The sequence below is a fragment of the Sander vitreus genome, chromosome 22 (assembly GCF_031162955.1).
Source record: "Sander vitreus isolate 19-12246 chromosome 22, sanVit1, whole genome shotgun sequence".
Lineage (NCBI taxonomy): Eukaryota > Metazoa > Chordata > Actinopteri > Perciformes > Percidae > Sander > Sander vitreus.
This window is the reverse complement of record NC_135876.1, coordinates 18908832-18931925: the sequence shown is the minus strand read 5'-3', so window position 1 is coordinate 18931925 and position 23094 is coordinate 18908832. Positions and strand designations below refer to the sequence as shown.

Genomic DNA, 23094 nt, shown 5'->3' with positions numbered 1-23094 from the left:
TGGTTCTGATACCATTTTCCAGCGGAACAGTACATTTTAAGCATTTGTTTTGCCTGAATGCTTCAGCCAAAATGGGCAAGATGGAATTCAGGATAATTTACGTGCGTGATTTGTACATGCATTTGTCGTGATGTGTAAATTCTGTGTACTTGGTACTTCGTACTAGGTGCTTTTTAACAATAGAAATGCCCACACAAGCTCAACCACATGTCGAAATAGGATACTACATGCTGCCGTGAATTTGTGAGGGTTGTTGACTTAATCTTTTAAGAGCATTTAGAAAAAGGTTGGACCTCAAATTCAAAACAAACGTTTAAAAGGTTAAACTTACCCTTCCCCAGGATGTTGGGTAGTGTGGAACCTTTTGGGGGCGGTGTAGGGGACAGGGGCCCCAGCCTGGGCAGCGCTCCATTCACCTGCTTCAGCCTCTCCATCTTGATGTGCTCCATCCAGCGCAGGGGGCGGCCTATACTTCGCCTCGCCTGCAGGGTCAGCATGGCCGCCGTTGCCGTGGAGACTGTGGAGTCCATGATGGGGGCTGGCTCACCCTCACACTCCTCCTCCACCTCCTCTTCGATTTCCTCTTTCCCCTCGTCCTCCTCCAGCCCCTCCCCTGGCGAGCGTCCGGCGCTCACAGCAAGCTGGACTCCACCGCTGGGATAGGTGCTGAAGGGGGACTGGTCACTGCTGCATGTAGACTGACCGCCAGGGCTTGGCTGAGACGTCTGACAGACCAGACATGAAGAAAAGATTGAGAGAAGGGAGGGAAGAAAGAAAAGATGATTATCAAGTTTATTTCAGGAAACATAAAGGTAGATATGCAGTGTCATATGTCACAAACAATGATACAATGTAATCTTTTGAAAGATGTATTCCATATAACATTAGACAATGATCATAAAAAAATGACAGGCCATTATGAGAGATAATTCTATTCATGTGTTCATGTATTCATCTTGCATAATTGTTGCAGTTTGAGCTGGTCGTCCAAACTACAGAACCAACTGCTGCATCTATCCTTTTAGAAGAAAAAAAAAAGGTGTTTGGAAAACATTGCTTTGTACATTATTGGGGCATGAGTAATGCCTCCCCCCCTGAGCCAGTAAGGACAAACACACACACACACACACAAAAAGAGGAATCATGTTTTGTGTTTTTTCAGAGGATAGGCAAATAGGATAAAGGCCTCTTGTGAGAACAGCTAGAGCCTAATTAGGTTGTTTACTGAATTTTAGGAACTATGTTGCACTGGGGAATAATGGAATTACTTTTTTTGGCATCAAGTGTCAATAGTGTTTAGAGGGTACTGTTTACTGTTGAATAAATTTGGCTGCACAATGAAGCCCTGGGCAGTGTCAGGCATACTTTCAGTGCCCTCAGAGTTCTGCCCTAAGGCATGGGCATTGCTCAGAAAAATGCATTGGCTTTGGTAAATATCATTGCCACTCTTGAAAGTGTTGTAAATTGACAGGAATAATCAGTTTTTTTTATGAATGTGAGGGATGAGAGAAACTTACAATGAGAACAAATCTGCTGTGTTTTGGGTGAAAGTCAAGCAGTTGTAATGGGACGAGAAAAGACAATAAACAGACAATAAAACGATGAGCAAGACGGGAAAAACTGTGAGACTCGGAAAGAATATGTTACAATGTGAAGGGATACCTATCTCACCTGATTACCCACTGTCCTTAGAAAGGGAGGGAGAGAAATGCCAAAGCATTGGACAGGAAGAAAAAGTTGACTCATTAGAAGAATTCAGTGTTAAATGTGCATGCTTCCCAATTCAATGTTAAATCACTAAATAATAGGCATTTAAACTAACGATGTTAAAGTAAAGGAATTAGTAGTAAAAGTATAAGAAAAGAATCAAAATAAATGTAAAGGTGTGAGGGTCAGCCTTAAATAAAGTCGTACCATAGGCTTCTCTGTCTTGATAGACTTGACCTGCAGACATTCATCCTGTTTTGAGGTAGCATGGTTGTACTCCCTTTGGTCCGTATACCCGCCCAGGGGCAGTTGCCCTGGCAACTGGCCCTGGCTGTTGCCCCCCGGCTCCCGTTGGGGCGGAGGACGCGGGTAATCTCCACGCTGTTTCTTGGTGACGTGAGCCTCCGGCCCGTGTACCGTCTTCACATGTTTGCGTAAGGAGCTCGGGTCCGTATAGCGTTTGGTGCAGCCTGGGATTTTACACACATACGGTTTCTGAGAATGAAATGAGAAAGATGAGCTGTGAGAAACACAATGCTTGCAGACTGAGCTCATGAAGTGGCGTATGTATGACACGCCAATTCGTATGCCATTATTGGCGTGTTATCAAGACGCATACTTATCAACGCCGTTTGGCCTCCATTGACTTACCTTGCGATTGCGTGTGAATTTACACCGTAGCGAGTAGTATGAAAGGGCAAAAATCTGCATAGAGAGGACGGTCGGGGTGGTGGATGAGTAAAACAGAGGACTTTCACCCAGGAGACCGTGACCCGCGTGTGACGTTAACTCAACCGTCGCTTTTCCTTTTTTACTAAAGCCAACCCTGCTGTTCTTTTCCTAAACCCAACCCACGTGTCACGTTTCCTAAACCCATCCGTAGCTTTCTCCTCGCGATAACACGCCAAGTGGCGTGTATGTTTACGTCCGCTGTATACAGCGTAGACATACACGCGGATAGCTCAAAATGCGTACAGATAACATGCCACTTGGCTTAAGAAAGTGGGCGTGTATGTTTACGCAAAGTCATGATATCACGTTGATGCTTGTCAACACCACATACAAGCAGCAAAGTCGAAGGAGCATAACTGTCTGTTTGTCAGTACCTCATTTGAGTGTGTGCGATTCTGATGTTTGGCCCGGTCTGAGGCATTGGAAAAAGCCTTGTTGCAGCCTTCGTGTTCGCACACATAAGGTTTCTCTCCGGTGTGCGAGCGTAAGTGAGTTTTAAGGTTTTCCAGACGGGAGTAGGCCTTGGCACAGCCCTCAAACTGCAGGAAGAGAGAGAAGAGGAAGAAGACATCACTCATACAGGCTGAGTTAGCAGTTTATATGTAGAATAGTTTGTCATATGCAAATAAATGAAGTAAACTGTGCAAATAGGAGTTTCCTTACTGTGCACTTGTGAGGTTTTTCCCCAGTATGTCTGCGCATGTGGACCACCAGCATGTATTGTGCCTTGAAGGGCTTCTGCTCTCGAGAACATTCTTCCCACCGACACACAAACTCCTTTTTTTCCCCATGGATGTGGTCGTTGTTGATGTGCTATAAAAGAAGATTAAAGAACTTTAACCAAAGCAATCAAAGTGTTATCATAAGCTCTAAGTGCAATGTAATTTTTCCTTGAATTGATTTGTTGTTCAGCTGGAGGAATTCTTGCTCTGCAGCATAAGAGACAAATATAATGTATGCTCTTTCCTGTTTTTCATTTATTTGCCCGTGGTGCTATCACTATTTTATTTCTTCCATCTCATTTCACTTAACTCTTTCCTCCCTTCCTCTTTATCTGCCTCACTCTGTTGACTCGAGAGTCTCAGTGTCCGATCCCAACAGGATTTTCAAATAAAACCCTGTCACTTTCGCATCACATTGGGGCCCTCTCCCCTCCATGACAAGTGCTGACAGTTGTGCTGCCGTGGCAACTTCCAATCTGAGGCTTAGGCAGGAGGGGAGGTGGGAGGGAGGTGAGGAGGTACAGAGAGACATCAAAAGTTCAGTCGTGGCACCTGAAATGCGAGGGCTTTACAACTCCAGCCAAGCATTATATCTGTGAGCACCACCTTTCTCTTGCTCCACCCCCTTCTCACTCTTCCCTCTTTCTTTTTCTTTTCTCACTAACTATCCTGTAAAACTGGGTAAGAGGTGGATGTTATATAGGAATGAAGGAGGTGAGGATGAAAAAAATGTCATGCGGACCCTCTGGGGACAAAGTCAACATCTGGCTCAACACTGTCGTGGCCTCTGAAGTGCCTTTCAGGGAGCAATTTAAACCCAGGGAGACAGACACAATATCCTGACCAAAAGAAACCGGTATTATTACATTCCTGAGCAGCCGAAAAAAGTCTTTTTACCTTATGGGTGAATGAAGAGGGACGGATGAAAACAGGAGAGAAGGAAGGGAGATAAATAGAGACTTGACTTTAAATGCTCTTAAACGTCTGGGGAAAACATGCTTTCTTTGAGTACTTACTCGCAAGATTGTAGAGCTATAAAACATGCTGCACCAAAGCAAATAAAGAATCCAGGGCCAGTTCCCCTTCCGGGCATGACACTGCTCTGACAATGGCATCTTTGTACCTTCCCTGCGCTCTGCCCACTGGCCAGATCATGACCCCACATATCATCATAACCATGACATCCAACAGAAACCGCCCTATTTTCAATCTCCCTTTAAGACATTTTGACCCCAAGTCGGCCACTGCACTCACTTCTCAGTAATACTAAAGGGGGAGTATCGACAAATGAGTCAGCGCAGTAACAGCAGGGTGCGACAGCAAAAGCAAAGAGTAAAATTGACATTAATATATCCGCAAAGGACTTCCATTATTCTCACTTGACATTTTTTTAATTCTAAAGTGACAAAACAAGACTAATTCCACGGGAGATGATTGGGGTCTGGATGACCACAGACGTTAGTGAAGTTTCCCCAAGATTGATCTCCTCCCCACCTCGGTCGGAGCCTCGGAAAACCTGACTTGTCTTCTCTTTTTCTTCCACTCTGTGAGGGAATCCCTGTGGCAAGCAATCGGTCTGTTGGAAGCAGGATTCAATATCCCCCGGCTGAGAGCGATGGGAGAGCACCATGGTGTTGGATCACGCGGGTGGCTGGCACAACACGAGTGCATGCACACACTTACACACACACACACACACACACACACACTCGCACCCTGTTTGTACAAATGAAGGAGGTCGTTGACGGGTGTGATGCATGAGCCTCTGAGCTGACAGAGAGGGGGACAGACAGCACGGGGAGAGGGGCCGCCGAGAAACCTAATGGCATGATCTAATGGCAATTCTTATTGAATCAATAATCTCCATGCTGAGCAGACAGGCCCCGTCGGCCGGCTAAATCGACAAACAGGTGCTGATAGCAGTGGTGCGGCAGGTTATTCATCTTCCCCCTGCCAGCTTATCGGCCAACAACTGTAAAAACGCCACCAAGATGGATTTAGGAGGGAGTCGCACGACAGGGAGCGCGGACACAGGGGACACTGAAGCTGTGTGTGTGACGTATGAGGGGCGCACACACACACACACACACACACACACACACACACACACACACACACACAGGTGCAGGCACTGTTTTCCTGGTCCAGACCCCTGCTGCTTGGGTGCATGGCAAACACATCCATAAACATAAATAGCACTAAAACACACAAACAATTTTACACTTAGATTGTATGTTTTCTAAAGAAATAAATAAAAGCCTCTGATTTAAAATATTTTTTAACGCAAATGTTCAAACCCAACTCTGCACACATTACTGTAATACACACACTTATTTTTTGTTGTTGCTATTTCTCAGCATTTGCCCACTCCAGTATCCATCTCCATGTCTCCTTCAAACTCTCTCTGGGACATAGCCCTCATGCATTAGAATGCAAGCGTGCATGAAAAGAGGGCCTGTTTACAAGGCAATTTCACTAAGCTGTGGGACCCGCAACACCGTTTAGCTTTATCAAACACCACCTAATAAATCATATGCTCTTTTGTAATGTCAGTTGCTGAAGTGCTTTGTGTAAAGAGAGGGAAAAAAGAGCATGAAAAAGGCAAATAAGGGAGGGAAGGAGGAGGGAGGAAGTAAAAGGGGGGGGTGAGGGCAGGAGGAAGGACGAGAGTAAGTGAGAGTGAGCGAGCAGGGGGCAGGGAGCTAGAATTGGCATGTGTAATTCAGCACAGTCTTTTCATCTTAGAGTAAGATACTCTTGACAGATAAGGGGCCTAATCCTTCTCCTGATCAAAAAAAATCTGCATTTTACCAATTAAAAGCCTGCGCCAACAGCCAGAGAGGGGGGCTGCCTTCAGACTGCGCCCGCGTTTATCTCCCTTTAACACAGCAGCCGCCTTAACAAGGCTGCACACAGGGAGAGCCAGCTCCCCATCTAAGAACAGGGACATCACAGCGCCACCTATGTAGATGACCTGGAAGGGGATGGTTAGACTGTGGAGGGTGGGGAAGACCTGATGAGCTGCGAGAACACACACATACAGACCACCAACCCCATCAGACACCCCCCATATATAGTCTTAAACCTCCTCAGAAATGTCCGTTTGTTAGCAGGCCTACAATGACAGAAGAGAACCTGAACTCTCAAGTTCAGCAGTTAAAGGTTATATGCACACCGCATCAAATTGCTTTGACGTGTTCAAGAAGTAAGCCGAAGACAAATTACATTTCACATAGAATTTCTATGTGATGAAAAAAACAATAATAATCATCATACAAGGGCACTGAAAAGGCATCACTCCCTTGTAGAGTTCTCCATGGTGAAGTGGCAGGAATAGATCAATGAGAAAATAATAAAAAAAAGATTGTTGAGCAAGGCCACATTAGTGAGTTGTGGGAGTCAGTGGGTTGGCATCTCCGGCGACAAAACCAGGCGAAAAAAGCCCACTTCAAGAGAGACATTAAAGAAGCCACCAGGCCTTATCTCTAAAAGTACTCCCTTCAAGGGGGAAAGAGGGGAGGGAGAGAAAATGAAAGAGAAAATGAGAGCGGGAGAGGTTTATGCCCAAAAATGGGAAAGCAAAAGAATGTGGAGCTGTACGGAGGGGGCGATGGAGAGGTATGGAGAGTTGAAATGTAATAAATGAAATAAATACAGCAAACTAAAATTGACACCCGCCTCGCTTTTGCTGACTGGGTAGGCCAGATAAGTGAGCTAAATTCCATAGATCTGATGTTTATCTTATCGGCTGCACCGAGAGCGCTTAAACGCAGATGATAAAGGAACGCCGTGGCATGTCATGCTGAGAGCATGCTTGAGAGTGTAAAAATATGCATGAAGAGCGCGGCAGGAGCGCTTTTGAACAAGGTGGAAAGTGATGAGGGTGGTGTGAAGGCTTAATTCTAAAATTAGCCAAACCAGGAAATGGGATATTTGAATTAGTGCAGCTGTTATTTAAAAAAAACCTTTATTTCATGACGTGGACTGTCAACACAGCACTCACATTTTCCAATCACTGAATATGAATCTATGTAAAAACTCTGTGCAAACGCTGGTGGTTAAATTGGTTACAAACTGGTATTTTTTTTTCCTCATCATGTTTTTTCTTTTTTATCCAAAGCCATTTGAGAAGACAAGTACAAGGGGGAAGGGACGCTCCATTGTTTGGTTATATGGAAACCCCCCCCCCCCCCCAAACCCCTCCCAGTGTGTGAGGAGAGCCACTGTGGTCCAAATACTGTACTTATCCTATTACTGAGGGAGGTGGGGGTGCAGAGAGATAAGAGTATTTTCTCGTCCGCTCTGCTGAATTAGAGGACACGGATTCTGTAGGCGAAGACTTTTATTGGCATCTCTCTGCATATCTGCATGTGCATAGAAAATGAGAAATAAAATGCAATATCAGAAAGTCAAATTGCAGGAAAAAAAGAACAACAATTCCAAGATGGAAAAAAAAAAAAGTGGAAAACTAATAAGGATTTGGTTGGTGTCTGTCTACACGGCAATCTGATAATAAGTGCAGCTTGGCAAGGTTCGGTTGGATAGTGTATGTGGAGGGATGAGAGGACATTGTTTTGCTCAGATGGCCACCTGGTGTGACTACTGTAGGGGGAGGATGTGAGCAAGCTTTTCCTCTATTAAGAAGCCATCCTCCCTTCCTCTCCCACCACCTTAACTCATCCCGCCTCCTGAAACAGGGGCAAGAAGTTGTCAAGATTCTCAACCTTTGAGCCGAGCCCTTCAAACACGGGAGGCAGCCCATTCCGTGCTGAGGATATCAATTATAGATAGGGGTTACCACCGCGGCTGAGGATTGCAATGTCAAGTCGGCGAATAGACAGCTGTGGAGAGCTGAGGATCTTTCTATCAGATGTGTGGTGATGTGTGTTTCATGTGCACGTGTGTGTGTGTGTGTGTGGGGGGGGGGTACACTCCGCCGTCCCTTGTTCACAGCATCATATTGGTGTATTTTTACCACTTCTCCAACTTCAGTGTGCTTCTCTCAGTAGGGTGATGGGTGAGAGGTTCACAGGCCGCGAAAGAGCAGCAGAGCTAATAGTGTCAGTGTAAAGAGTGGGGGGTGACGCGACCATAATGTCATTAATATTTAGCTCAACAGTGAACCCTTGGGCGCCTTACGATGAGAGCCGTCCATCTCCCGTGGCTGTGTGAGCATTCTGATAACAGACAGGAGGAAGGCCGGTCCAGCGCTGTACACAAAGCTCACATCCTGACTCTGGGAGGCTTAACCCGCCAAATCAGTTAGCACCGTTCAGCTGTGAGATGTGCTCTCCAGCTTCTGAGCCCATTACCACCGTCCCTGGATCCAATCAGGAATCCAGCAGCAGTATCAGTCAACGACTGCAGCTCCGACTCTACTGTTGGTTTGCTGCTGCACAGGGGTTGTGGCCTGATAGGAGGCATTGTGCAAAACAGCACAGCTGCAGTTGATGTTGCTGGGACTCTACTGAGCTTGAGGAAAGAAAACTCTCCCAGCATACAAACCAAGAGACATTGTAGTTTTGGTGGGTGTTTTCTGAGCCGCAACGAGAAAGCCTTTTATGTAAGTCTTCACCCATCTTACAGTTGTAAACACCCTGTCGTGTCTTCCTGATTCTCTACAAGAAACTCTGTTCCTAAGGAACAACTGGGGTCCAGTGTGATCACTTCTCTGGCAACAGCAAAGAGTGAAATGCAAACCATCTGCTAAACAGCAGCAAGCAAGTAATTGTTTCGGAGATGTTTTGCCTTTCTGTTTAAATCATTTAAAAAAAAATAACATTCTGTGCACAATTCACAGAATTTCTGGATATCGAGTTATACAGAAATGCTCGGGGCAGCTTCACGTGGAAAATAAAGTGTTCTGTGCTGGAGTTAGAGTTCAAATGAGCAGCTCGTGCCACTGTTTTTTAAATGTGCGATACTCACTTGTACTAGCTGCTCCTGCGTGTCAAACTCGCGGCAACAGTTCTCCCAGTGGCAGTTTGTCTCATAAACCACCTCTGGCTCCTGTTTGCTCTCATCCTTGTCCCCTTCCTCTTTCACCAGGGTCATCCCATCTGGATGGTCCTACGGAACAACAGTGGGAAAAGTTCTAGGTCAAAAAACAAGAAAATAATGTAAATAAATGTAACACAATTACCTAATAGCAGGCTTGACATACAAGTATAAAAGCTACAGGAACGGCCTTCCTCTCCTCGACAACAGTCCATCCAAATCCGTCATAAAAGTAATTTTATACGGCCCTGCTGGTTTACATCTAAGGCACAGCCAAAAATGATTTGGTCACAGGTCTCAGCCACAGTGCCCCTGTGAATCTGGCCTTGTTTGGCTGCCTGGGAAAAAGTGTGGAGAGCGGAAATGTAGCGCTGAAAGCCCCGCTCTGTATTTGGGGGGTTGTTATACGACAGGACCGGGGCGAGTATTTGAGGAATCTAACCCCCTTTTCCTGCCGTAGGTTGCTCTATTAGCCCAGACATATTTCACTGTCACCGCTAGGAGCCTGAATGGAGCAGAGAGTTGGTGTGGGTTAATACAGGAGAGCGTGGGCTTCCACCACACACCTCAGGCTGAATCTGCTGCTGCCTGGATAATAAGGTTTTTCCTGCAAATTCAAACACTTACTGTTATCACATTTCTCTTTTCGTTTCTCCAGCCACTTAAAATTTTGATTAACCAAAAGCAAAAACAATTTCCTTCTAGTCTCCCAAAGATCAATGAATTGTTTTGCTTCGGAAACAGCGACTGATAAGAGCAGAGAGGGGAACACCAAGAAACAGCCAAATGCACGCAAATAAATACAAACTGTGGCTGGTAAGCTTGTCTATTGTTGCGGCCACCTTGGCAGTCATTATATGGGCTTCCTATTCTAGTGGAAAAATCTAAAAATAAAAACGTGGCTGGTGAATTCCGGGATTTATCAACCAGTTTGCAGTGTGATACTGTTTGCCAGATAGCTGAAGAATATACTATGGAGCCAGGGAGTGATACGTGCAGGCGATCCTCACCTGTACGCTCACTGCGCCTGGGCTCGGCAACTCTTCCTCGGGTTTCATTTTGGAGCGTTTGTGGTGCATTGGGTCTCCTGTGCTGCTCACTGCAGATTCACTTGTTGGTTTGGTCTGTGGAAACAGAAAATATTTCATCATTTCAAACCTCTCTTGACATGGATTTGACTCTGTAGATAATTTAATTTAATCATATTTTACTGATATTTCTTATGTCATCCTCTATAGTATCATTAAAAATGCATGTGATGCTTATAAGTCAATCAATCATTTACTTAATCAAGCCAGAAAAAAAACAAGTGTGTTTGAACCATAATGATTTCTGTATCCTTAGTCCCAGGCAAGAGCTTTAACTGTGCAAATGAAAAACTATGCAATTCAATGTATCACATTAGCTCCTCTAATCACAGCAATTAAAACAAACTAATGGACCAATTCAATGAACCATTCACTGAACCAATGGATGACCTGACTTTGGCCTTGGTCTAAATTTGCCCTCGGGGGGGAATTCTTGTTACATACCAAGCTCATGAGAATAAAAGAATTAACAAGTAGGCTCTGGAAAAGGAAGCCTCTTGGTTTTTGTAAAACTCCCTTAATGTTGCTGTTTTTCACAGGACTCTCAGAGTTGTAGTGATCCTGTCCGTCTCTGTAACATGTTACATACTTCCGCTGAAACATATGAGATTTGTCCGTAGCCCCAAAGCAATATTCTATTCATTCAGGAGAAGGAAAAAAGCAATTTTGGTGTGCCCAATTTGAGTGAGGCCTCATTCGTGATTACACAAAATTCGAGCGATGGGAAACAGCAGGGAGGACGGGTAATAAACATTGAATATTTACTTCAGATGTGGGCCCGCACATTTGAGGCTGAGGATGGAGAGAAAAAGCCCCTTTGGATTCATCCATCCATGTCAATATTCCCTCTCTATATCCTTGTTCTCTCTCTCTCTCTCGTGATTAATGGAGTCAGCAGTGGGATTCTATGCTAACAAGCCCCTTGTTGTTTGCTGCAGGCACGTTCTGGGCCCGTGCTCGGCAGTATTAAAACAAGAGACAACACAAGTAGGAGGAAACTCCCAGGAGATGAGTGCGTGGAGGGGGGGTCCTGCCTGTACCATGTTAGCTCGCTGCGTTACGCTGATATGTGGCTGGCATGCGACACCGCTATCTATTACCTGTGATGATGAATCGCACAGGCGCCTGCCGCCGCTCTCACCTGTGAGGAGTCGTTGGAGAGGGCTGAGCGCTCGCTGGCGCTAAGCCCGGAGGGGGGGATGCCAGGTATGGGCCTCTGGGTGGCGAAGGCTGGCGACGGGTGGATGAGGGGTGGACTGTGGCCAAAGGCAGAGCCCACGATGCCCGGTTGACGGCCAATCAGTGTCTGGTGCATGTGCAAAGCCACCGGAGTTGGAGGGTAGGCGAAGCTTAACGCTGGGCTGGAGAGAGCAGAAGGGTAAATAATCATAAACTTCACTAAAACATCAGTCTGGAGGCAAAAAAGGGGAAAGACAGTGAATAAATGGATTGTTCTGGCTAGCTTCTCCTCCCTGAGGACAATCTGACAGGAGATGGTGTGGTAATGCTGGAACAAATGTAAATCCTTGCCAATGAATGTTCAGCTTGTGAACACACAGTTAATTATCATGTGGTCTGCGTAAGGCAGTATGTCATTCTTCCACTGGGCAAAAGATTCAGATGATAAACAATCTGAAGTGTGTCGTATAGCCATGTAAATAAAGCCAAATTATTTTCCCGGTTCCCTCAACCTGAGCTAACTTTGTTTATCCTAAAAATCCCAGAAGCCACCAAACCTCCTCTGGGGTCTGTGTAACCACAGGTGAACCGCCAGATAAACACAGATCTGTGTGGCTCGACAGCAGCGGCCTCCATTCATCCTGAGCTCTGACGCTTCTCTCTTGCTGCGACCCATATGTCTGCTGATCTTATTACGAGCCGAGTGGAAATCAATGAGCCGAGACACATTTGGGGGCCCATCCGCTTGTCATATCACTCATCAGTCTGTTGGCTCTGGCTATTTGGGCCCTGTCACTAGGACAGTGGCTGAGTGTGCAGCGTGATTGATTAGGCTCTTCTTACAGATCGCTGATCAATGGCTGTGGGTGGGGCGATGGATCTTTCCTTTCCCCCTTCTCTTTTCTTTTCCTTTGCTTCCCTTTGCTCAACCTCTGGTACCGGGGCGTGATGTATGTGATGTTACCATGAGGTGTGCCGGATGACTGACACGAGCCGCCGGGGAGGCAGGCTGACTGGCTGGCTGGGAGATCGTCACCCACATGGGGGTTTGACATGGACAATACTCACATACTCTTATTCGCTCCACCACACACTTTCTTTCGCTCACACAGAGTGCATTGTAACTACAGCAATAGTATGCATGCTGCAGTGTATGAAAAACAACAATCAATGATATTAGAAAATCATTTACAACATCATTTCCCCCGGGGAGATGCTGCTGTTTGAGTTATCATTGGCACATTTTAGTCCCTGAATGACCACCTTGAGAGAAATGCAGTTAATCAAAGCTCCCGAAAGACATCCTGACAGCTAAGAGTTATTTTTTAGAACTTTAAAGGGGTAATCGAGTGATTTGGTATGCACTTTCATAACATTTGGGGGCTCACAACCCACAGATTTTTCAAAAGGAATCCAAATTGAAGCAGCAAAGGCTGAAATATCCTGATTTCTGGTCCATAATATGGGTCAAGCTCCAGAAAAACTGGATCCTACATTTCCCATATTGCAACTTGATAGTGTCTTGTCATCACACCTCCCCTATAACTCTTCAAAGCTAACTTTTTTCAAACCCCACACTTTCTGATTGTAGTGCAGGCTTTCAGTTAAAGATTTTAAGTCGCAAGCGCAATCCGACATAACCCTGATGACATCAGCACTGAGCTACAACCAAGAAAATAATAATAAAAAAATCATAATCACAATGATCACAATCATAATAACCATAATAATCGTAATAATGACCCGGGAGCTTTAAGAAAAATTCATGCAGAACAATTTTCTGATTACCTGATGGCTCCAGCAGAGAGGTGACCGTAGGAGCCGCTGGTGGACGAGCTGGAGCGAGAGTTGTTGAGCATGGTGACGAGAGAGTTGGGAGAGTTGCGGATCATGGTCTGCAGGTCGAAGCTGTGCTCAGAGAGCGGCGAGATGGGCAGCGGACGTTTCCTGCTGGGCCGCGATGGCAGCCTCGGGCTCGAGAAACGAGAGTCTGCAGGATGAGAAAAGAGCAGGAGATCAGGGTAAGGTTCTGGAAAAGAATGACTGTGGAAGTTAAAGGTTAAAATGATTAAAACTGTAGAAAACCTGCTCACTCAATTCATGTTTTTATCAGAGAAGAGCATCAGCTAAATACATACAAATGGGTTACAGATCAAAAAAGAGCATTTGCTGGTTTATACGGGATTTCTGTTTGACTTCATCCAAACTCTAACCTAATCTAACCCTAACAGATGACATTTTTGTCAATCATCAGACAAAAGGCTCATCTGAATGAGTGTTCAGCTGTCACTTGATGCACTGCTTGCATTTCATCCATGAGAAAACATGTCTTTTATGTTGGAGAAATGCTCTGACTGTGTATGGTAATATTTAATCAAGTCCAATTTGACTCGTTATTCAAATGCAATCAGTGTTGACTGGAAATAGTAAAAAGGGGGTTTGAAAAGGTAAAAGGCGGAAACGGCGCAACCATTCTCTCTGCACATACAATGAGCCACGGGTGGAGATTAAAACATGACTTTTGTTGTCTTTTCACATGGAGATGTCACAAACAAGACAGGAAAAAACCGAGGGAGATGGAAGGAGGGAGGAAAAGCGCTGAGGGGATGTCGCGCTTTGTGCATGAACTGACACAATGACTTTGTGACTCAAGACTTGGAAATAAAACATTTTGAGTTATTTTATAAAGGCAGACAAAACCAGCATACGCAGCCCCGATAACCCCCCCCCCCCCCCCCCCCCCTCCATATTTACGTCCCCCACAATCCATCCATCTCCCAAACGTAAACGCTCCATCTCTCGTTTGACACATCCAACGATTACAGAGCGCTCCATTCACATGGTAATCAGAGTGTGTGGATGTGAATGTGGTGGCAGCGGTGGTGTTTTGGCATACATAGGCCTGAGTTTCAACTATCACATGAAGCTGTAAGGAGAGTAACGCCCCCTTTACATTGTCATTGTATGGAAAATCTGTCTTAGTGAAGGGGGTGTTGGAGAGGGGGCATACATGTACACATACAAATCTCTGAGCGCACACAATTGCTAAATACAATGCAGTTCCTCGAAATGTCAGATTTTTAAACCAAAATATACAATCCTTTTTATCATCCTGTTTTAGGGAAAATTGACACACCTGACACTTTTTAAACAAGCCGAATCAACCACGAGTTAATTCTCCTAATTCACCACAAGTGAGAGAGGGGTACTGCCGAGGAGCCAGCGTCCCACCATTGCAAAGCCTCATGGGAGTGGTGTTTATTAATGCACAGCCCAAATGATAAATCGGCCAACCGGGGAGACGGAGAGAGGAGCGTCCTAGCTCATAGCGGAACTGTCCCTCTAATTTCCTCTTGATTTATGGACGGGATGGCTGCTTGCGCGCCGCGTCATTAATTCTTGTGGCCAGGGAGGGTTCAGACAGGCCAGAATGACGGCGTTGGAAATAAAAGCTGGCTCCCAAAACTGGGGGTGAACCCTTGCTGACACAATTTGGGGCCACCTGAGAGGGACGCTTTCACAGGGGAGGGCTGAAGTGTGAATATGTAATATAAGAAATATAAGACCGGACTTGTTCTTTTTGTTCAACAAAAAACATACTTTAGAGTGAAAAAAAATATTCTGCGTAAGACAGTAAGCCTATTCCTGGACTTATAGTTGATTTCAAATCACAAGACCGTGTCACTTTTTTGCGTTTCAAGCGTTTTAGTCAATTTTGCAGACAGATGCAATTATTGGCAATCTTCTTTTATTACAGCTCAATAAGTCTAATCAATTACTACATTTAAATGGTTTGTTGTTAAATGGTCAAGATTACTACAATTTCCACAGTATCAATTATTTGTTCTAGTGTTCAAAATGTTACTAAAAGTGAGCCTATTAATAAGAAAAACACCATATCAGTAGATACCATAGCAATTAAAATGAACTAATAAAGACCACAAATACAGACTTTACTATAGTGATCTATGAGAGCTATGGCACTAATTAGGCAGCAGGAACATAGACAATAGCCCATTAAAGCACAAATAGGCAGGACAGGCCCATTGTTTCATTAGCACAACTCTCTCTGAAGGTAATTACACTGATGTGAAATAGACTAAAATAGCTGCAGCAACATAGTAGCCCAGATTATCAGCGAAAAGCCTCTTGATAGACTCTTCTCTTTGTATGTTTTTTTTTGCTAAAATCCAACAAAGCTTTAAAGTGTTAATTTTCCAGGCATCGGAACACACATTGTTGAAACATGATGAGTTATTACCAGCAATGATCACAGGCGTTTTTTAAGTGAGGAGCATCGCATCTCCACTTAAATTTGGCCCTAATTGTTTTGTTTCAGTCTATTAATCTTAAAAAGTGACACAGAAGAAAGGATTTCTCCAGTGATGAATGGCGGGACATTCCAATTCCCACTTAATAGCAATTAATTTTCTGATACCCACACAAGTTTGGCTAGTTTTAATTAGTTTGTTCTGAGGAATGGGGGAACTTCACCCCGGATTTCCATGAAAGCGGCGTCTGCCTGACTAAATACATTCTCATCAAAGGGAGTGGGGTGAGGCTGTCTGACCTTTCTAAGATTCACAGTGCGTTTAATTTCCTATTTACACTTTAAAATAACTCATTAGCATAAGTCATCTGCACACAGTCCTGAGCGCAACATATTAAGACAATAGCTCATTTAAATCATGTCAAAGTGAAGTTGCAGGTCCCTCCTCGCCGTGGTTGAGCTGCAGCTTGATCTATATATAGTACAAGGGAGGTGTATTGTGAAGGTGCACTTTAGAGGTTCAATTCCCACTGGGGCCACCCATGCTATAATGTGCAGGTACGCACTCATAACACTTAAAGGTGTGATCCCAGGAGGCATGGATTTGGTGGGTGTTTTTTTAATCCGCTGCTGGGCTACATCTGGTTGAAAAATTTTGTTTTTAGATTTACCTAAAAGTATATAAATAATTTCAATAATTACATTATAATGTGTAGTTAGGATATTGTACTTATCAAAATGCAGTGATTTGAATGCTGTTGTATCATCAGTAACATGCAACCTAATTTTTTACCATGTTTAGTCTGGTTTTTAACCGCGACGCATTGAAATGGTTTGATATGCATTTCAATGCTTAATGAAATACATGAAAGAATTAATCAAATGCACGTCGTTGCCGTCCACTGAATACTATGTATCTATATCCAATTTTGGTGATCTTGACATTTTAAAAAGAAATAAGGGATTGCACGTTCCTTTATGAGTTGAGAAATGTATTCTTCTTCACACGCTGAATAAACCATTTACCATTTTTACCATCTATTGAAATATGCATTGTCACAAAGATGAAACTGTAGCTCATGAAAAGATTGACAGTTAGAGATATGTGGTTTTCATAGCACAGCGACGATATGTAAATACTGGCCTTTATAAATAACCAAAATGAAATCTATTCTTCTATTAATCCCACTGAGCAAGAACCTGAACTTGTCATCATCGAAATTAAGTTCAGAAAACTCCCATGGTCTGTAAATCTCACACACACAAACTGCTGAGCCCGGATCAGTTGGACCTCATGTTATAATACTGTGCAACAGTGGTCCTGGATCAGCACTCCTGAGACAATAAAATGGGCTTGCGTGCGTGTCATAAACTATTTATCAGTCATGAGTCAGACTTACTTTCCATCGCCTGCAAGTATTCCATGTGCAGGGCGCTGGCGCTGCTGGCGCCGGCTGTGGACGCCACAGAGGGGAGCAGGTCGTTGGTGTAAGGGCTGCGGTGACCCGCCAGCAAAGCCATCTGGTGGTAGTACTCGGCTGTGGTCAGACCTGTGTGAGGGGCTGGAGCAGGAGAACGGTCGGGTCAGCAAAGAGGAAACAAGGTAACCAAGAAGTGAAGGAGACAGATGAGGAGATGTGGGTATAGAGGTATTTGTAGAAGGGAGCGTCGAGAAAGAACAGAGGAATTGAAATAAATAGGTAGTGAGGAAAAAACATGGAGGAGAGCACCTGCACCTGCACCGCATTACAAACCTGCGTTCATTTACATTAAATGATAATCAGCTCAGCAGAACAGTAATGAGCACATTAGCAACACCATCAAGTTAAGCAAAACAGCTGCACAGGGAGCATCACCTGAAGTGGAGAGCCTCGCTGGGGATTACCGGATGCTTGCTCAGAGATTACAGTGAGTGTGCATTAGTGTTTGATTGATGCACTCATGCCAAGCACAGCATAACTGATCATCTTACAATACAATTCTTTAACAGCCTTTTCTCTTCTTCTTACTGTTCCTTGATCACTTTAAAGAGAGTGAATATATATATATGTGTGTGTGTGTGTGTGTGTGTGTGTGTGGGTAAGAGTATGTGGGCTGACACATCTTTTGCCAGAGAAGGTGCTTGTGTGTTGTACGGCTGCAGTGTGCAGATATGCAACCTGCTCCTCGACTGTGCTCCCTTAAACACTATGGAAAAACAAAAGGCCTAAATCTTCCCAGACGTATCTGCATGCACAAAGCCATAGCAGACGATTCTGCCTCCACTTCACTTTCTCTCTCTTTTTTTCAAAATGCCTCTTTTTTTCCAAGTCATTCCCATAGTTATAGAGTGCTGTAAGTCCTTGAACCGTAGCTTAAAAATAAACATCTGGTGGTGGGCTTCCTTATGCAAATATTCTAAGAAAGAGAGAGGAAAAGACTAACACTGTGGTTTTGGATGCAAATATAGAATCGGTTCACTTCAGACCCACAGAGTGCTGCAGCTCCCCCCCACCCCAACTGAAGAAATAAAAAGAAAATAAATAAAGAAAGGCTGTATGAGGAGATTTCCTCTTAATGCTGGCCTGTACGCCTGCAATATGCATCCATGATTGGTAGAATGAATGAAAGAAAAAAATCTAAATTAATTCGATCTGGGTATTATGTCTTCAGTGGAAGGGGGGAGTTTCTTAATTGTCTCTGCTGTTCCGCCTTAGCTTTGCTTTTGCATTCAACCATAATATGGCCCATTCAGTTTCCAACATGCACAGAAAAGGGCTTTGCAGAATTTCTAAATCAGAAACGTTGGCATCCCAGATCGATCCTGGGGGCAAAAAGGGGGAAGTGGGGGCAGGCTGTCAGTGTGGCACTCAGGCAGAGACGTGCCTCAGGACTTGGTGAGCCACCGGGTGTTCCTTCAGCATTACAATAGGATCAGGGGCAAGCTTACCTCTGAACCCCATCTCACATAGTAAAGAGAGAAATGTTGTGAGTGAGGAGCAAAAAAAAAAGATGTGAAAGCAAATGTGTGGCAGCAAGAGGGTGGCACTCCCACCCACTTTAAATCACCATTAGATTCTGTTAATGAATTCATTATTCAAATGTATAATGTATTTGGTAGGAACAAAAATTGCATATTGAAGAAGGAGGCTCCCTGTAAGCGTGGTGATATACTAACAACACAAAAGCTGATGGGTTAATTAATCACTGGATTGATTAAAGGAGTAATTATGTGCCTCATTCACAATTAACAGCATTATGAGCTGAAAGGGGATCATGTGGTAGGTTGGAGAAACTATGTAGATTTAAAGCAGGCTGAGACTGGTGCACATTATGTTGTGGTAATGGAAAATTGGAGGGTAGAGAGTTTGAGCTTAAGTATATTCTTCATGGTCGCAAAGAGTGATGTTGGAGTGCAGGAGAGCAGGAGAGGGGTGGAGTGAGACTCTTAGTCTTCACTCAGCTTTTTAACAGACCTAGATGAGATGAAGTGGAGTGTGCTGGTGTAGAGGAAATGCCCCTGCTATCTGCCGTTTCAGAAATACACTTCAACACAAGGTGGGGAGCTAAAGTGCTGCTGAAGTGCCAAAGTGTCGATGGCTGATGACACGAGGGCCGTAAAAGGTCTTCAGGCCATTTCACGTTAACGTTGAATGTAGATATTTGGCAAATTAATTTTTTTATGGCGTGGTCATTTGCAGCATTTTGTACCTAAACAAAAAAAAACTGAAAATACTACAATAGGATTGTATCTAACAACTGACTTATTTTCATTCTTAATTTTTCTGTTGTTTATTTTTGCAATTAACCACTTAATTATCTAGTCTACACAATGTCTAAGAAATACCAATATTTAAATCACAGATTCCAAAGTCCACAGTGAAATAATAGAAAAAAGAAAAAGAAGAAAAGAAACAGCAAATCCTCACATTTGCGAAGCTGGAAATGGCAAATACGTGGGATTTTGTCTTAATATAATTTAATTTAATTTTAATTGTATTCTCTTTATTGATCCCCAATGGGGAAATTACAATTTACACTCTGTTGTCATTACACACTACACGCAGGCCTGAAATACACACACACACATGTTCAAGTTCTTCACATGCACTAAAGGAGAGAGTGGGCTGCGACTGCTGAACAGACGCCCTGAGCGGTTGGGGGGGGGGGGTTCGGTGCCTTGCTCAAGAGCACCTTGGCATTGCCCAATCAGTGTAATCAGTCCCTGAAATTTAATCCACCTCCCACTTTAGCACTACTAATTAGTAAAATGACATCATTGCTACCAGTCATTTCATTTCACCACACAACACTAATTTGCTAAACATGATTCATTTATTGTAGTGTGAGTTTTCCTTTTAAATAGTTTTTGAAATTACTTTGGATCAGTTTTTCTTAATCATTAGCCCGCATCCGGTGTCCACTTCAATTGATTTCCCAGTCCAAATCCATCTTTAGATCTCAGGAAACAAATGCTCCCTGTAGGACACCATAACATAACGCCCCCCAACCCTGAACTTGAATCCGATCCTCCCTCGGTGTGAGCGTTGTAACTGTACGTGACCCTGCCGCTCACTGATGCATCCTCCAGAGGTCTCTGACATGACTCACAGATCAAAAGGATTAGCCTCCCTCCAACCTGCACCCCCACCCACACGGATCGCGCCACACTCATAATACTCCCATCCACCTCCTACCTCACTCAGATAACATCTCACCAACCCCTGGGTCTTAATAGAGATGGATCTAGTTGCCTCTCACCTGACCTCTTCTGATCTCAAACAGGAATTAAAGGGATACAGAGAATCGAGATTCCCGCTAATAGCAATCGAACCTCACTAGTCAATTTCGACAATCATTTTTAAGGGTCTTTGTCGCCCCTTTCTGCTTGGCTGGGGTTGTGTGCAGATGTGCATGTGTGTGCTGAGTGTGCACCATGTGCTGTGAGTGTGTAGATGCATCACGCTTTGAGTCGTCAGTGTATGTTTCACTTTATTCACCATCTGCAGGGCTGAGGCCCCGGGTGGCTGACAGAACAGAGATGGAGGGGCTGCTGTGGAGCGAGCGGATGTAGTCCATGTATGGGTTGATGTAGGGGTGCGGCGGGTGAAAGGGCGACTCCGCCCCCACGGAGGGGTTCCGCTGGGGCGAGATCCGGATGAGGGAGATGTCTGAGAAAGCTGGACTGCCTGCCAGCCCAGGAGGCCTGCAGACACACAAAAGAAAAGAAAATATAGAAAGAACATGAATACATATTTACTCAAAATAGAACTTAAAGCATTCACACACATTTACTGAGAAAAATGTGTGATTTCTGTCAACACTGATGCTTATAGGATGCATTTTTGGATGATAATCATTTGAAAGCAGTTTACAGTTTACGTGAAGATTGATTGAGACTACTTAAGTCACCACATGTGGAATAATAAGATCTTTTGATTTGATTAACAATGTGTTAACAAAACATTGATTATCCACTTGATTCCACAATTTTAACATCATGCTCATTTCATTAGGCCTGACAGGCTCTCACCATCCAGATTTTACTACCATGGGAGGACTGGCAGTGGCAAGGCCAAGCAAATGGACTGTGACACTATCTCTCTCCCTCCATCTGCAAGGCAGAGAGGAGAGCGCTGCATTCCAACTGCTCCCTACGCAGACATTTCCTCAGATCAAAGGCAGCTTTCACCACTGTGTCTTAATCAGAGGGAAACGTTAGACCGAGCTCACCGCTGGCTAGCGCCAGACAAGCAACGCTACACCACTTTACTCAGATGGCTTCAAACTTGGCTTTGGGCAGAAACCGTGTACAGAATTGCACATGACGGCTACAATGTTGCACAAAATCCATCAGCAAGTCTCGCACAAGATCCACAATCATTGTCTTAAAATAGAAAACACGAGCACTATAAGGCTATTCTTTTTTTAATCCAAAATCTTTACTGTAAATTGTCTCTATGATATGAGATGTGAAATAAAGTTGAGAACAATCAAGAAAACTTCTTAGGAGCCAAGTTTGAGATGAACTAATTTGTGTCCCTTTTTATAATTGGCTAGGAGGGCAAGGAAACTTCATAATGATGGCCTTCACCACAAAGGCCTTCCCCTGAGGATGTGGAGAAATCCACATATCAGCCAGACATTAACAGGCTAAGAGATTAGACTGAATTAGCCCCTCCACTTCTCTGTGGCTCCCCAGTGGACCAGTGTACTGTGACAAAAGACCCCAGGAGAAGGAGAGGAAAAGCAAAGGAGGGAGGGAGAGGGAAAAGTGGGGGTTTAAGAAGGAGGTGAGGAGAGATAGAAGAGGGTGGGAAAAGACTGGAGAAAGAGTGAGAGACCATGGCCCAGAGTTCGTCTCACAGAGACCTTGAGCAAGGCCAGGGGAGCGGAACAGCCCAATTACAACCTCCGCCCCTTCCCCTGATCCCCTACCAGCCCCTCCGTCCCTCCACTTCACAGCCCTCCTAATGAAAGAGCTCAGGCCAGGGCAAATACTGACTAAGGCACTGAGGAGCGGAAACAACACACACACACACACACACATACCCACACAGACAGACATTCACACATACAAACTTTTTGTCTTCAGGTAATGAGCCCAAAGGAGCTATGGGGTGTTTTTTTAAAGGCTTTCATAAGTGTGTGACAACATGTCTCAGTGATGCTGAAGCAGGTGTATGTGAAAGCCACTCTTACTCTCAGGAGTGGAAGTCTCAGTGAAAGCCTCGTTGCTAAAGTGTGCAAAGGTGACAGATTAAGGGATCGTATCTGACACCGCAACACAATGGTGATGGAATTTTTTTCACCTCCATTTGATTGTTGTGTTTCTGCACGTCTCCCGTCGAAAGATTCCCCAGAGAGGTCGTTTTACTTCCTCCACACCTAGAGTAGCAAGTCACGCTGAGGGCAACCTTGCAGTCGTGTGAAAGAGCATGTGTTTATGATGAGCAAGTCTTATGCCCACACACCACCATAACATGCGTCATTTACTCAAGATCAACAACACAGCTGCAGAGTGGCGCTCACTTTGATGTCACATGGCTGACCATGGATCTCTCTCTCACACACACACACACACACACACACACAGGAGCGCAGGGGCACATGTGCAGCTGAGGGAAAACAAAAAAACATGCTTTGTCATTGATTTGTCAATTGTCATTTTTTTTAATCACATCCTGCACCTGACATTTTTATACACAAAAATACACGTCAGTGAAATACATTTAAATTACCAGATGTATAAAGGCCCATTCAATGGCAAAGTATATGGGACAAATATGTCCATGTCCCTGAAATGACTGCATTTGACGTTTTAGACATTTTCAATGTAGAAACAAGACCCCAGAAGGGAAGGTAGAAAGATTTCAAGACTTTTTTTTTCCTTGTCTGGCCCTCCACATGCCTATTTGAG

The 23094-nt window shown here is 44.3% G+C and overlaps 1 protein-coding gene across 1 annotated transcript in view; it reads right to left on the bottom strand.

Annotated features, from left to right (window-relative positions):
- Positions 1-23094, bottom strand: part of gli3 (GLI family zinc finger 3) — a 94614-nt gene that overhangs the window by 4418 nt on the left and 67102 nt on the right. Inside the window, exons 5-14 of the mRNA XM_078280310.1 lie at positions 20675-20880; positions 17096-17257; positions 13214-13415; positions 11388-11607; positions 10169-10282; positions 9090-9230; positions 3103-3252; positions 2814-2978; positions 1915-2202; positions 332-725 (exon numbers count right to left, since the gene is read on the bottom strand). Of these exons, the coding sequence (XP_078136436.1) occupies positions 332-725; positions 1915-2202; positions 2814-2978; positions 3103-3252; positions 9090-9230; positions 10169-10282; positions 11388-11607; positions 13214-13415; positions 17096-17257; positions 20675-20880 (2042 nt within the window). The remainder of the gene's footprint in view (positions 1-331; positions 726-1914; positions 2203-2813; positions 2979-3102; positions 3253-9089; positions 9231-10168; positions 10283-11387; positions 11608-13213; positions 13416-17095; positions 17258-20674; positions 20881-23094) is intronic.